General features: G+C 39.6%; 1 protein-coding gene across 2 annotated transcripts in view; it reads right to left on the bottom strand.

The window, feature by feature from the left end:
- The window catches only part of fam184ab (family with sequence similarity 184 member Ab), a 230,106-nt gene that overhangs the window by 35,939 nt on the left and 181,609 nt on the right, over nt 1-12,558 (bottom strand). For both annotated transcript variants that reach the window (XM_049589644.1, XM_049589645.1), the window contains exon 16: nt 12,338-12,465. In XM_049589644.1, coding sequence (XP_049445601.1) covers nt 12,338-12,465 — 128 coding nt within the window. The remainder of the gene's footprint in view (nt 1-12,337; nt 12,466-12,558) is intronic.

The following is a 12,558-nucleotide window of genomic DNA, read 5'->3' as shown; positions in this document are numbered from 1 at the left end:
ATATTTTTTCCCTTTTTACTCTGTGTGGTAACATCCCTAGAGGAAATATCAAAAACCCTGGGGGTGCTGTTGACACACTTGTCCACGCAGATTGTGTTTCAATTGGTAAAGGTGACGGCTGTGATGGGAGCAGTCATGTATGACAAAAAGAAAATCAAACATGCTAGACTTTCTGTAAGAACGTAGTGAGGCATCCCAGATGTGGCTTCGGTTATCATCTGCTATGACACACTACACAAGATGAAACGATGGATTACTGTGTACTCATTGTCGTTCACAATCCGAGCTGACACCGTACAACACTGCATCGGGCTATAATCGGGCTGATATCGTGTAGTGTGAACCTGACATTAAGGCACTTCCACATTGGCTTTGCTTCTCAGACCCAGAGATAACCCTTTGCTCAGTACATTGGTCTGAATTTGACTATAGTCTCTACTTGTATTTTGAAATGAAACAAATGAACTAAAACTTAAAAAAAAAAAGTAATTGAAAGGTATTCATTCAGGGATCTACTGTTTGTTATTGACAGCACGAACTGGGCCCATAATTAGATGAGATGATTAATCTACAGTGAGTCAAAGTTCCACAGTAGCTGTTATTAAATACTGTTAAAGTGTTAATGAATGAACTGACAGTGAATGGTAGTATTCATTATCATTCACAGGCCAACGATGAGTTGTAATCATAAATACTCCTCTGTAGACTGGGCCACTCTTACTGTTTGCACTGTTTGGTTCCTGTGTGAATTACAATACTGCTCTTGATTTTATTACCGAAGGGCCACTTTAGAAGAGGCTTGAAAAGAACAGTGTTATGAGACCTTTACTTTGTTAAAGAATAGTGCTGGTTATTATGTGTATGGACCATTTCATTGCTATTCTGTTGCTAGGGCAACAACTTTGGTCCCTGTTTACTTCCTGTCAGCTTCTGCATTAACATACATTAAACAGGAAATACAAAGGGACCCATTTAGAATGTTTATGTTGTCCGGTTTGAAACGGTCTATACAGTGTTGCAGTGTGCATGTCAAGTGTTCTTTAAAAAGGATTAAAGTCATTCACAAATGTGATGAAAGCAAAATTTCAATCAACATCAGCCACGAACGCAGGTGCTCATCTGAATCACTATGAGTTATCGTAGTTCTCCACATGACTGAGTGACGTCTGTGTAAACAACAACCGACTCTCCGAATTACTCACGGCCCCCTGCGGAGCTCCTCAGTGACACAAGATCTGGCTCACATTAGCCATGAGTTCAAAGTGAGAGAAGGAACGATTGATTTTCTCAACAGTGTGGGAGTGAACAACTCGTGGGTCTAATCAAAGACTCACATGTAGACAACATGCAAATGGCCTGACTTTACAGTGAATGCAGTACCAAAAGGATGGTGCTTAAATACTTGACTCACTACTTCTAGAGTACACTCAAAGTTTCTTAGGATTCTTAAAGTTTCAGTCCTGGTTGATTAAAAAGTATCTAAGGTTTATCAGTACTGAATTATTAGGAAGAACAGAATCTAAGGGTAGACACACGCAATATTCTATATTTATCCTACTGTTGACAAATCCCATAAAAACAATGAATTGCTCCCTCTGACAAGTGTCTAACATAAGCCTGACATATACATTAATCTTCTTCTTCTTCTGTGTCATAGAGCTCCATTGTTGTTCAAAAGCTATTTAAAACACATCGGTGAGTCATACTGTTGCACTGCATAACATGTTCTAAATCATAATGCACATGGTTATCGAAGAACCAAATGTGTATTCATCCCTGACTCACAACAGGACCACACAAAAACACTATTTACTCCTGTTTAGCAAGTGTTTCATCAAAACCACAGTACCCAGCTATTTTAGGAAAGTACAGAGCATGTTTTTAAAATTGTGAATGTGTGATTTTTCTTTTTTTTTTTTTTCGTACAATCTATGTCTACAGCAGGGATGAGAGTGCTTGGGGCCACAGACAGATTGAACTTTACACTTTAGGATTCTCCACACGTCAAATTCCTAACATCAAACCCAAAAGTGCAAAGAAAGATGGGCTCATGACAACTGAATCTGACTGCTCCCTTCACCAGCCTCCTGGTTACTGATGAGAAATTAAAGAATCCCGCACATAATGGGTCCCTTGAACTCATTTCATTGGCAATGTTTGGTCTAATTTTTCCCGATAAATCTTTAAGGACTGAACTGTTTGTTGTTTTTAATTAGGGGTGCAAGGATTCATCGCTTTGGATTGTTGGACCGATTTGAAGATCAGTGACTCAGTGTCATTGATTGCAAAGTGAAATAATCCATCCATATCATTGTGTTTAAGATATACCATTATTTTTAAATTCCCAAGGCACATCTCTGTCACCGTGAAACAGCGCCAGGCAGATAATGGCAAACAACCAAGAAAAAGCTGCTGAGGATATTCACTCCCTCCTCTGGAATAAATCTGCAGCGTGGAAATATTTGGGATTCTGGAGAAAAGACGAGTCAACAGACAATCACATGACATATGTAAAAAATGCTGTGATGGGATAATACTTTGGAAACGAGACAAACCTGCTAGGGTATCTCACTTTGCTATCTTGTTGCTCTTGCTACGACAACATTAGCGGCTCTGTTTCAACAATGTTAGGCTGCTGTGAAATAACTTTGTTGACATAAATGAAATCACTTCACAGGACTTCAAAAGTTCAAAACAGCTTTATATTGTCATCAGGATCTAACAGCCATCAACACGCAAAGCTGCCAAGTTCAGTGTTAAAATCCTCATCATGAAGCAGAGTTGGCCTTGTTTGCCAAATTGATCATTATGATTAGAGACTTGACTGAAGAGGCAGAGATGTGATCTGAGGGCTCCCAGTAGAGGACCACTTAACTCCATCAGAATCAGATTAAAGATCGTCAAGTTATTGTCCACTAATGATTCCCCACTCTGCAAAAATCTCATTCCACTTGCCTCTATAACAATTTGTGCCAAGGGCTGTGTTCATATATCCAAAAGCCATAATCTTGTGTAATAGTCTCATAGTCAAAACCTCCTGTCTCGCTATCTGTCTCTATCCGAGCCCCTCTCGACATCTTAATTTAATGTCATTGGCTTTTTTTTTGCTGTCCCATAAACCTAGCGGCGCAATTAAACACAATGGGGACGTGGCAGATTAATCTTTAATGACTCATTTACTCATTTCACTCTTCATCTCGTCAAACTGCTGGCGTCATTCTGGGAAGAGAGGAGGCACAAAGGCAGAAAAAACATGCAAACGGGAAAGCTAGGGGAAAGGATGACAGGATAAAAGACAAGAACAAAGGAAAGAAAATACAATACATTGAGGGAAATTTAAATGTTCACATTTATGGTGAACGACCAATGACATAAAACTGTTGCTGTGAGGCTCTAAACTTTACTGTCTGTCACCCTGTTATCACTTTCTGTTGTTACTGTCACCATCTCTCTTTCTAATCTCTTTTTCTCCCCCACTGCAAATGACTTTGTTAAATAAGCAAACAGCACTATAAAGGAGAATATGTGCACCATCCTTTTTTCTGCTCTTTTGCCAGTCCACCCTCTCTATTCTCATTTTTCAGTCTTTGAAAAATAAATAAAGTTATTCAAATATTTATCAGGCGAGGACATTAGCTGGCTGAGTCTCTGTGCTGAATTAGGGTGTGATTTCCTGAACTTCTGAAAATAGAAAAATGTATTAAAAAGATGATGGGTAGACATTACTCCGTCCATCTCATCCATCCAGTATGATATATGGTATACTATAATTAATAAGTATTAAACTGGTTCTTTATGGAATATTATTGATGTTTTTTTAATAACCATATAAGACCTAAGGTCAAATATGGATATGAAAAAAACTCTCTTAGTACTACTCGATCTCACTGCAGCCTTGATACAGTCCACCACTCAATTCTTTAAGATAGACTTCACAATCTGATTGGCCTCTCTGGTACTGTTTTAAACTGGTTTAAATCTTATCTTTCTGAAAGATAATTTTATGTAACAATGTATGAATGTTTGTCAAAAAGCTGTAAAATGGGTTGTGGGGTCCCCCAAGGTTCCATTTTAGGTCCAACACTTTGAAAATTTTCCGACCGGTTTGATTTAAAGCCAAATATCTAACCGAACCGATATATTGAATTATATACCTAAATTTACCACTGGGGGTTGCATTCGAGCTATTTTTCCCAATAAAAGCCCATAATAGGTGTAATGCGCTTCCAATCCACTAGGTGGCGGTAATGCTGTATTAACCGCCAATACACACAAGGTTACACAAGAAGAAGAAGACGCAGAAGGACACCAGGGAGCCTTTCTCTGACTCCGCTCTCTCAGTGGAGACACGGCGGTTGAGAGGGCCGATAGAGAGGACGTTCCTGTAGTAGTTCCAGCCCCCGAAATAGTACCAGGAACTTCTTCAGTGGAAACGGGTTACTAGGGCAAATGATTGCTGACTCCCTCAGCACTTTTCCCCGCCCCCAATGAAATTTGATCTCTCGCGCCAGCAGCAACCAGCTGAGCAGAGTGAGTCCCTCTGAAGCCTCTGAGACAAACTAAACAAAACACTTGTAGGCTCCTCCACTTCATTTAGAAAACAAACATAAACCTTATTAAGTTGTCATAATGCATGTTACAATGCAAGATAAGTTGAACATAGTCCCTTGACATGCCGCCGATGTGAAAAGCTTTTTTTTTTTTTTTTTTTTTTTTAATCCGGTTGATGTGAATTAAACCGGGTGGAGCTCTTAAACCGGACCGAACCGGTTAAACCGGAAATCGGCAAAAGCCTAATCGGGAGGCAAGGCATCAGTTTCCTGATGATACACAACTGTACATCACCGTGATGACTCGGGGCCAACTGATGCCGTTTTTTTTCCACTGTATTTTAGATATCAAGTCCTGGATGGCAGAAAACTTTGTTCAACTCAACCAGGACAAAATTGAGGTCTTAGTTATTTGTCCTGAAGCTCAGAGAGAGAAACTCAACGCAAAACTGGCAGAAATACCCTGTCAACAAGTGAAAAACCTCAGTGTTATCTTCGATTCAAATCTTAGTTTTGAACCACATATTAGAAGTATAACCAAAACTGGATTTTATCATCCTGAGAACATTGCCAGACTGTGGCCGTTTCTCTCTCAAGCCAACACAGAGACACTAATGCATGCTTTTATTACCTGCAGAATTGATTATTGTCATGCTCTACTTTCCAGTCTTCCCAAGAAAAACATTGCTCAATTACAGTTACTACAAAACTCAGCTGCACGTGTGCTGATGAGGACTGGAAAGAGAGCACACATTAATCAATTTTAAAGTCTCTGCATTGGCTTCCTGTGTACTTCAGAATTGATTTTAAGATCCTTTTATTGGTTTATAAAGCTCTTAATGGTCTTAGTTCTACCAATTTATCAGATTTGCTTTTGTCATATGAATCCTCTGAAACCATGTTTGTATGAAAAGTGCTGTATAAATAACGTTTGATTGATTGATTGATTGATTGAGCTGAGCTACACCAGAGCATATTTGATTCAAACAGAGGGCTGATGCTGTTTAGCCCTCATTATTCTCCATGAAGTTTGGTAGAAATGATGTAATGCAGCCCTTGTGTGTCTTACTGTATGAGAAATGAGCACTGTTCCGGACTAAGTTAAAATAGTAAATAGCCTTTTAAATGCTACATTGCTTGTCAGCAACCAGTCTTATAGGATGCAATTTGTCCTTGTGTGGTCTAATTAATTTGGCGTTAAGTTATACACTAGTCTTAATTTTGTTTTAATGACAACTCAGCTCCTTTGCTGGCATTTGCTCCTGGTGTTCTTCACCACTGTTTGGAAGACAGAAAGAACAGGAGTAACAGGAGAACCAGCTTTAAAATGGATATATTTTCTTTTTAGATGAGTGCTGTGCTGATCTAATAAATACCAATGTGAAGAGTGGTAGTGTGGATTTAGATAAGAATGTTTAAGTAAGTGTTAAATTTGAGAACAGAACTTGGTGTGACAGTAGTTGGTAGGGCCAAAGTAGTCAACTTACGGGACACAATGAATGTGAGCTGTTTGACGTGGAGATTGTGATGCTATCCTCAGTTTCAGTGGACAATTGTGGTGTTGCGCTGTCTAAATGACCAACAATATCTTACACTGTTAGAGTTAGAGTTAGAACAGTTTCACATGAATCACCTCTTTATCTCTCCTCTGTGCTCTCCTCACTAGTTGAAGTTGAAGTGGGTGGGGACTCTGTGGACTTTTTTGCCCTGGGTTTTGCCTCTCAAGCTACTTACAGTCCACTTTACCTTATAATGGGAGGTTGATGGGACTGAGAGGGAGACAGCAGACGATACTCAGGACTAAAATGGCCGCCACCTCCACAGCATAATTTCAGCTGAACAAATCCTTTAGTTATACTTTCATTCATTCAATGTGAATGTTCTCCTAAAAAGACATTAGAATTGAGCATCAACCAAATCAGTAAAGGTGCAAAAATAACTTCACCTGTCACAAAATATCTCGATCATGAAAACTAAAGGTGTGTGCATTAAGAACACAGAGGTTTACATTACAGTTAGATATCTATTTTGTTTGTTATACCAGAGAAAGCACTGTAAAAATTTCACTCTGAAAACAAACCTTCGCCCTTGAGAGAAATGTTTTCAGAGGCTTTAAAGTAATACTTCACACCCCATACTATCATTTCTAACTATTCACCCCATGTTACATTGAATTCGGGAGGAAAACTTTGTTTTTGCCTCCATTGTGAACAAAGAATCCAAAAACAGAAATTTTTTGAGGAATTGAAATGAAAGGGGGACCACCTTCACAACAGCAAAACAATAGCCCTTTTATACTGCCTGTTCAGGGCAGGAATGTTGCGCTGTTATGCCACCTGGCCGTGCTGTATATAAGGTATGATCGCGGAATGGGGGGACAGAGTGGTCTTGCCTTAATTTGCCACAGGAGGTAGTAACAGCGCTGAAACTGTGTCTGTGTAAAGGGGATAGGATCAGGGGTGGCACAGGCGTTACTTTTTGACAAGGTGTTATATATGCGACCCACTGTGATTTAAAGAGTAGCTGTTAGCAGTTAGTGGTTAACTCAAAGAAGAACAGGAGCTGTACATGTCTGCAAATTGGGAAAACAATGAGATTCAGCTCTTTACCCTCTGAGCAGAGGACCAGATCAGCTGTCATATAACAGAGAAAGCAGAGGCTTGTAATTGACATGTTATGCCATTATTGCTATTTAGAAAGCGCTGCTGACACGTGTTATATGTCACACCAGAGGACGAAGCTGAAGTTGTCATGCCCGTCATGCCTCATTTAATTCTGCAAAGCCATGAAGCAGTGTATAATCACACACTGCTGCTGAATGATGCTGCCATCGTTTGGTTCTGTGCAAAAATGCAAAGGAAGCATTATCCTTTAAAGTTCCAAAAGATTAGTTGCGCATCTTGGCTACTGTCAGGTCTGCCCAGTTTGTTATAACTTGACTCTAAAATCCCAAGCACAACTGCAAACTATATGCAAGAAAGACAGAGGAGAGGAAAAGAATGATGAGGTGAGCTGAGACAAAAGAGCTGGAAGAGAAAATGACAGCACTTTCAAGATACTTTACATACATTGATTAAAAAAAAAAATATAAAAAAGAATTCAGTTCAGAGAGAAAGACGCACTTTGTCAAAACACTAAAAACTACATCAAAAATAGACCAATACAGTAGAAATAGAACAGAATAGACATTGGATGTCAGGATGATGATGATGTGGTAATTGATCAGACAGCACAGTTAGATCAAACAAGGTAAGTATCTCCAGGGAGACAGACGTCAATGGGTACACACGTGCACACACACAGCCCAAAGCTTCATCAGCATCTTCCTCCCCGTCTGCTAAATAATTGGAGGTATTAAAACATTATTTAACACAGCGTGACGACTGTCTGCTGCTGAGCTCTTCCACTCCGATGACTCAGGAAGTTTCACTTAATGTGCCATTAGGTCTCCGGCATAGTAAACAAGGAATTGATGTAAACATGAACTCTCAATGTGTCTGTCGTTTCACATGCAGCACTTTAACACTGATAAATCATTCAACAACATCTGGTTACTAACACTATATTTCACAAATAAGGACAATTACTTGGTGGGGTACAGCTTGTGCCGTGAAATCTGCTGTGCTATTTAAAAGCACAAAGGGAGACTAACAGGACTGGTAATAACAGATGGTAAAAGGACAGAAAGGGTAAAGTCACTTTCAAAATTAGGCTGGCCAAACAGCGAGCTCTCCTGCCTGAGAAACATAATGTAACTGCAATGTTCCCAATTCAGATCCTTTGTTGCATGTCATCCCTTCTCTCTCCCTCTGTGCTCACTGTTCATGTCTGAGTCTCTGCTGTACCAAATCAGATGAAGTTAAAAATGCCCAAAAACTCGTCATAAAGAAAAGACGAAAAAGCATTCAGAGTACTAGTGTTTGAGCTGGACTGGTAAATTGGTTGATGTCTGATGTGTTTGCATGAAAGTAAATGTTTTTCGGAAGCCAGGAGTAGAACTTTAAGCTCATTTGGTTAAGATATAAACAGTCTGTCGTGTGCAGCTTTTCTTGTGTTATTCCAATACAAACAGAGGTAACTGAAATAAGAACATGTTCTGATCTTTAAAAGATCATTACTCAGATAATCATGTTGGTAATGGAACTCATATTATGTAAAAATAACCACCTCCATCACAGGTTTCCTTTCCAGTATTTGTAACAAAGCTAAAACAGTCAAATGTTTTACCTAAATAAACACTGTAAAACTATCTGGGAGTCTAAAAGCTGCTTGTGCGCTGCAGGAGCGACTGAAATACAAACTGTTCCCACTGCGTCTGCTGCAGCCATATGACTGACAGGCAGTTCAGACTGTAACACTCGACTATTAGCCTTTATTGACTCCCTATTGCCTTGGCAACTAAAGATGAGAGGGACTGATGGCGGAGTGTGGGGGGTATTGAAGACGGCCAGCTGTGCTTCTCTGCTAGAACATCTGTATCACAAGGTGATGAGAGAGGAACTCGTGGTGTTTGGGGTAATTAGTAAGATTTACAGGAGATGGTAAGAGGGTGGCCTGCCGTGTGGCGTGTGTGTGTGTGTGTGTGTGTGTGTGTGTGTGTGTGTGTGTATGTGCGTGTTTGAGCCTGCGGCAGGTGTATGTGAGGCATGCTGGCTATCTCATTTCTGTTTAACAGCTGGCACAGGTAAACATTACAAACAAACAAAAAGAAACTGCGAAATTTAAACAGCAACTATTTTTATTATCAGTTTCATCTCTTGATTTATTTTTTATTGATGTGTTAATTGTTTTGTTGTAAAAATGTCAGAAAATAGTAAAAACTTTATTGCAGTTTCCAGAAGTGCAAGATTCTATAATTCTATTGATTGACTGATTGATATTCATTTTGAACATGCAAAACAAACAAAACAAAATGATGATAACAATTGTTGATGATTAATTTTCTGTTGATGAACTAATCATTATTCGACTAACTGTGTCAGCACCATCTCTGGTTAACTACAAAACTTAAAAGTTACAATTTTAACTTGAAACTTTTCACAGAAATAGACCTTGTTTTTGATGCTGCGTCAGTCAGGAACACTTTAGTCAAAGAAAACTTTATTTCCATTTGCAGTATTATATATGGTGGTATGGCTCTGTCCTGGGGCCTCTCTGCCTTTCCTAGACCTACGCAGAAAGCCTCTTCCACGCACCTACATGGAAAGTCTAAGGCAGAGAGAGCAAACTTCACTGCCCTTCCACATGCCTGTGTTAAAGCCATACTACAGAGAGAGCACACCTCTCTACCCTTCCGTGCGCAAACCAGGAAAGCCTGAGGTGGAAAGAACAAACCTCCCTGCCCTTCCATGTGCCTACATGGAAAGCCTAAGGCAGGGAGAGCAGCATCAAAACCAGAAATGACATGGATAAGTCAGACACAACATAAAAAGGAGGAGCTGGGGTGGAGGCAGGTTGCAAAGCGGTTTGCAGAGGAAGCAGCAACAGTCGGCAGGCCAGAGCAGTTTAAATAGGGCACCCTGAATGAGATTCCCCAATTGCTTGCATAGAATGGAATCATGTAATCTATCAGCTGACTCCCTTCCATCAATCAGCTGCTCCATCAGTCGCTATGCAAAATTTGTGGTCAGTATTTTTTTTAGCAATAGCCACTCAGTGTTTTAACACTCAGTACGTCACATTCACACACACACATTTACACACTGGTGCTACGATACAAGGTGCTACCTCCTACTTAGTAACCATTCACAGGCTGTCACACACAAATGAAACAGCAATCGGGTTCAGTATCTTGCCCACGGATACTTTGACTGGAGGGGCTGGGGATCGAACTGCAGCAGCTTCATTCCAAACATACTGGCATTACAAACAGCTCTCTACATTTCTTATCAGTAAATCCTGCATGAGACGTGTACTATAGAGATTTCTCTTCCTGTTTATCACTAGAATAGCTTCCTGGCAGACTGTGGGTGAATGTGTGAGTAGAGATAGTGATAGTGTGAAAGAGAGGTCCCAAATGTCTGTTTGGAGGCTGTGGATTTATTCTAATCACATAAAATCATATTTGACTGGAGAGTCATTCATCACAGTCGCTCTGTTTCCACGCAGTGCTCTAGTGACAGTTTGTGTCATCAACAACAAAGATGGTGGCAGGGCGTTTGGGAGCTATTCAATTATGATGATGACTATTAGCTGTAGTAGTAGCAGTCGTAGTATTAAGTTAATATTTAATTTAATTTGCCCCATCACAGTTTCGTGTCGGCATTGCCCGCAAATAACTGACACTTGTGACACAGACACAGTCCAGGACTGAGCGCTAAGGTGTGTATCTGTGTGTGTGTTTGAGAGAGAAAGAGAGAGAGAGAGAGAGAGAGAGAGAGAGCGAGAGAGAGAGAGCGAAGGAAAGAGAAGGTGGAACGTGGGCTATTGTATGCAATGTTTTTGTAAATTATAAATAACTTACTTGGACCCCCGCTTTGTCACTTTTTGACAAGCCTGCCCGAAACACTGCCCATAATCTATCCGAGACAGACGTAATATGACACTTCAGTTTAGCCTTGTGTGTTTTTATGGTTCTAATATATCTTTTGGCCCAAATTCTATTTTTGTAATGAATGAACAAACTTTATAAAGCACCTTTCATGCACAGATTGCTTTACAATTCAGCGGCAGAGACAAACAGCAAAGAAATAAAACCATACAATTATAAAACACTCATTGAAAGAGAAATGAGAATACATAGATTAATCAATCAATGATGAATCAAATAATTAAAAAAAAAATACATAAAAAATACATAATGGTAATATTACAACAGACAGCTGCCAGTTATAGGCTATATTAAAAAGATATGTTTTGAGTCGTTGTTTAAAACTGTCCACTGAGCCAGCATGTCTAATATCTAAATGCAGAGTGTTCCATATTTTTGGGCGTAGTAGCTAAAAGAAGCATCCCCAAAGGTTTTTGTAGTGACATTAGGAACAGATAACAGAGCAGCTGTGAAGGATCTCAGGGTTCTTGGAAGTACATAAGGTGATACAGAATCTATTATATAGGAGGGGTGATGCCAGTAAGAGCCTTAAAAACCAACAGAAGGGTTTTAAATTCAATTCTAAAATATACTGGGAGCCAGTGTAGGTTACATGAAGCAGGGGTTTTGTTAAAACTCTGGCAGCAGCATTCTGAATGGTCTGTAGTTTTGAAATGGCAGTTTTAGGAAGACCAGTGCATCGGGCATTACAACAGTCAGTCGCTTGTCTGTCCTATCAAATAAAGGCTAAAAATGCCCCATAAAATATCTTAAAAAAAAACAAAAAAAACATAAAATATATTTATATATATTTATTTATTTATATATATATATATTATTAATAATAATAACAACAGTGAAGTGAAGGGTTGGTCAGCAAGGAAGAAGGAGAGAGAGCTGAATGGCGTGAGCACAAAGAAAGCCAGAATGATCTAATAATCTTTTTTTTCTTACTTAATGACCCTGACGCATAATTCATTTCAATATTTCGAGCAATTATGTATATCATATTGCCTATAATGATCTAATGGAGCCTACTGTAGTTGTGCTTCATCTTAAATTTAAATGGTTCATCATTATGATTATGATTGATGATCATTAGCTGTTTCTGTGCCCCCTCCAGCACTGGATGCCATATGCACAGTGCGTGATGCGCGTGCATGTAGCAGTGCCGCTGGATGGCGGTGAGTCTGCAGAGTTTTATAATCAACTCTTCAGACATGTGTTACATGTGCAGCTGTAATTTTCTTGTCCCTACCTGTATCCGGTTGTTCTCCAGTGTTTTCTCCAGCTCCACCTTGGCAGCAGCTGACTCCTGTTGGTGGGTTTGTCTCAGGTGTTCGATGGCTGATGCGTGGATGTGGTTCAACTCTGATCGCAGAGAGGCTGGTGGGAAAAAAGGACATTAGAGGCCATATTTAATTTGTACACAACAAATGAAAAAACGTGTCTGCATATTTCAGACTCAGTGATTTTTCA

Source organism: Epinephelus fuscoguttatus, linkage group LG11, assembly GCF_011397635.1.
Source record: "Epinephelus fuscoguttatus linkage group LG11, E.fuscoguttatus.final_Chr_v1".
In the NCBI taxonomy this organism is placed as follows: Eukaryota; Metazoa; Chordata; class Actinopteri; order Perciformes; family Serranidae; genus Epinephelus; species Epinephelus fuscoguttatus.
The sequence above is the reverse complement of the archived record's forward strand: the minus strand, read 5'-3'. Positions and strand labels throughout refer to the sequence as shown.